The sequence below is a fragment of the Rutidosis leptorrhynchoides genome, chromosome 6 (assembly GCF_046630445.1).
Source record: "Rutidosis leptorrhynchoides isolate AG116_Rl617_1_P2 chromosome 6, CSIRO_AGI_Rlap_v1, whole genome shotgun sequence".
NCBI lineage: Eukaryota > Viridiplantae > Streptophyta > Magnoliopsida > Asterales > Asteraceae > Rutidosis > Rutidosis leptorrhynchoides.
The window spans coordinates 6,535,577-6,538,738 of record NC_092338.1 but is presented as its reverse complement, the minus strand read 5'-3'; the positions used below and the strand labels follow the sequence as shown (position 1 = coordinate 6,538,738).

Here is a 3,162-nt window from a genome sequence, read left to right as displayed (position 1 = left end):
AACTTTTTCTCATTGCATCATTATATAATCAATATTTATTAAGTTGTATGTAAAAATACATAAAACGAACAACCAAGGGCGATTCTAGTAACAAAGCGGTGGTGTCAAAGTGATTCCATTGCTTCATTTTCTTGACAAAATATTCTCCAAATTTTATAGGAATTCACGAAAGTCTCATTACAGAATCCCGTACATCTATGAGTTTATAACTATTTAGAGTTAAATAACCACTAAATGTTATTAGTCCAATTCGGGACCCTTTAGTTTTGATCATAGAATTTTTTTTTCCAAAAATTTAGAATGTTACACTAGGGTTGACATTCAAACCTTCCAGTTGGAGGTTTAGCCTCACAAACCGGAGGTCTGACAGCAAATAACTACGTATGATTTTAAATTAGTTTTTCAGTTTGCACATTTTTTATGTATAATATAACTTTATTATTTATAAACCCTGTATCACAAATTAAAAATAAAAGGTTCTTAGTTGGTTGTGGATTAAACTAATAATCCCAAGTGAATATAATCACATAATTTGTTGATTCGGGTACAATTATGTTCAATTGTTTCACTACTAGAAAGAGAATTTATTGGGAGGACACGAACGTTCTCACAAAAAGGTTGCTAGAAGATAATGTGGGTCTGAGTTGAATTTTTTACTTTGAATAACACTATTGTGAGCACATATCGTCCCAATAGATATTATTTATTTTATTTTATATTTTCTTTTTTCAGTAAATAAGGGAAAAATAAAAAATACGTAACTGCGCAACCTATTGCGAGAACATGTCCTCACAATAGCTATAAAAATTCATTTTTTTTTAATTAATTTTTTGTTAGAACTAATTACATTAACGTATGCATGTATAATGTATGTATGTATGTATCTCCATATGCATTAAATATATTATGACTTATGTATGCCAGAATAAGTATTAAGCTCGTTCGATATTCCTTAAGCTCGTCCGATAATCCTACAACTCGTTCGATAAGCATAAAGGTCGCCAGTAATCCTTAAGCTCGTCCAATATGCCATCAGATCGTCTGATATGCCATCATATCGTCCGATAAGCCTTCAGCACATATGGTAAGCTTTAAGATCGTTCGATAAGCCTTAAGTTGGTCTGATACCCTTAAGATCGTCCGATAAGCTTACAGCCCGTACGATAATATCTTATCGTACGACTTGAAGGCTTATTGGACGAGTTGAAGGCATATCCGACGAGCTGAAGGGTGATCTTATAGTATGACCTTTAGGCTTATCGTACATCCTATTGTGAGGATTTTTGGGAGGACTAAACTGTCATATTCTTGTAGTGTTTGTATCGTTGAAATCTAAATTCCTGTACCAATTAACCCTCATTGTTATGGAGGAACCGGTTGCGTTGACGTTTGGAAACATTTGGCCTACTTTCAGGCTTCTAAATTTCATCCGTGTGATCAATGATCATATAGTTGGGTAATTTTCCTACCATTAAACAATAGTTTATTTAATTATTAAAAATTTTCTGGTGATAATATAAACAAGTTATATTATTCATGGCTTGTGTTACTTTATGTTAAATCGTTCTTAATTACAGTTTAAAACAAATTCACTTTTTATATCTTTATAATAATAATTACAAAAAGAGAACAAAATTAGATTACGTACGTGTGCATATTATAACAAATATGGTGTAACACCTGATCGATGGAGCTAGAAAACTAGTTTATTAATAAGAGGTTCGATCTAAAACATGACCAAAAATTAAATGTGTAAAACGTGTGGATACGTTTTAAAATTTCAAGTTATAATTATCTTCACCACCGAGTTTGGTTTTTGATGCGTATTCTATTCAATTAAGTTTCTTTCTTTCTTCTATAAGTACATCATCATCTAGATGTTTTCTTAATCTAACTTGTGGCGAAATACTCGTTCTAACTCAGTCATGGGCCATGTTTCGCTTGCTTGTTTCACAATACTCATTTTTGTTCTTGCTATATCAGGTGCTTAATCAATCCTATCTAAGATTTTTGACTTCGAATTGATTACTAAGTCACCTATATATATGTTTCTTGAATCTTCAAGTTATATATAAGTAACGAGTAATATGCGTAATTAATTGATGTTATTCTTGATAACCCGTTCGGTTGTTAAAGCATGATTGTAATTTATGAATGATTGTCAAACAAGGGGTTTAATTTGTCTAAAATTAATTGTCCTGTGGTAACTCCACTTACCATAAATAAGTAAATTTTATATAATTTAATTAAGTACAATTCTTATATATCTCACCAACAATACATGTGACACACAAGTATCTAGTCTCATGTACTAATTAATATTGGGGTTAATTAACTAATTTTATTATTTAATTAATAATAAAACTCAATATTGATTGATATTAATGATTGATTGATGTGAACAGAAATGAGGAGCGTGAAGGGAAAAGTATGTGAAAAACCGAGTAAGACGTGGTTTGGAGACTGCAAAGATACAGAGAAATGCGACAAGCGGTGTATAGAATGGGAAGGTGCAAAGCATGGAGCTTGTCACCAACGTGAAGCCAAATACATGTGTTTCTGCTACATTGAATGCGACGATAAAAAGAAACCTCCTAAAGGAGGTGGTGGAGGCGGTGGAGGAGGCGGCGATGGAGGTGGTGGAGGAGGCGGTGATGGAGGTGGTGGTGGTGGTGAAGGAGGGGGCGGTGAAGGAGGTGGCGGTGAAGGAGGAGGGGGTGAAGGAGGAGGGGGTGAAGGTGGTGGCGGTGAAGGAGGTGGTGGTGAAGGAGGTGGCGGTGAAGGAGGAGGTGGTGGTGAAGGAGGTGGCGGTGAAGGAGGTGGCGGTGAAGGCGGTGGCCGATAAGGCAAATTAACTACTAACCACCCCTTCTAATTAATGCCCGTTTCTAAGCATAAACAGATCCACAACTTTGAACAAAATAATTTATCTGATCGATATGAATAAAGAGAGAATGCTTAATTACTAGTACTTGACGAATTAGGCGTTTTCCAAAGTTGAATGTATGCCGCTTGTATAATCAAAACATTGTTATTTAATCATTGTATATTTGTTTCAACAATTTATCTACTATACGAGTTATTTTTAATCATCTAGTGAGTATATGTGCTACAAGTACCTAAGAGCACACGGTGCCCCTAAAAATTTTTCGCCATCCTCCA

At 34.4% G+C, this 3,162-nt stretch overlaps 1 protein-coding gene across 1 annotated transcript; it reads left to right on the top strand.

Annotated features, from left to right (window-relative positions):
- Nucleotides 1–1,925: 1,925 nt before the first annotated feature.
- Nucleotides 1,926–2,845, top strand: LOC139854053 (uncharacterized). Its single transcript, XM_071843379.1, has 2 exons — nt 1,926–1,983; nt 2,406–2,845. Exons 1-2 carry the CDS (start codon nt 1,926–1,928, stop codon nt 2,843–2,845), a joined length of 498 nt encoding a protein of 165 aa, XP_071699480.1.
- Nucleotides 2,846–3,162: the final 317 nt, after the last annotated feature.

Coding starts and splice junctions, on each gene's coding strand:
- LOC139854053 (XM_071843379.1), top strand. CDS start 1,926: ATGGGCCATGTTTCGCTTGCTTGTTTCACAATACTCATTTTTGTTCTT. Junction 1,984..2,405: donor TTTTGTTCTTGCTATATCAG/GTGCTTAATCAA, acceptor TGATGTGAACAG/AAATGAGGAGCGTGAAGGGA.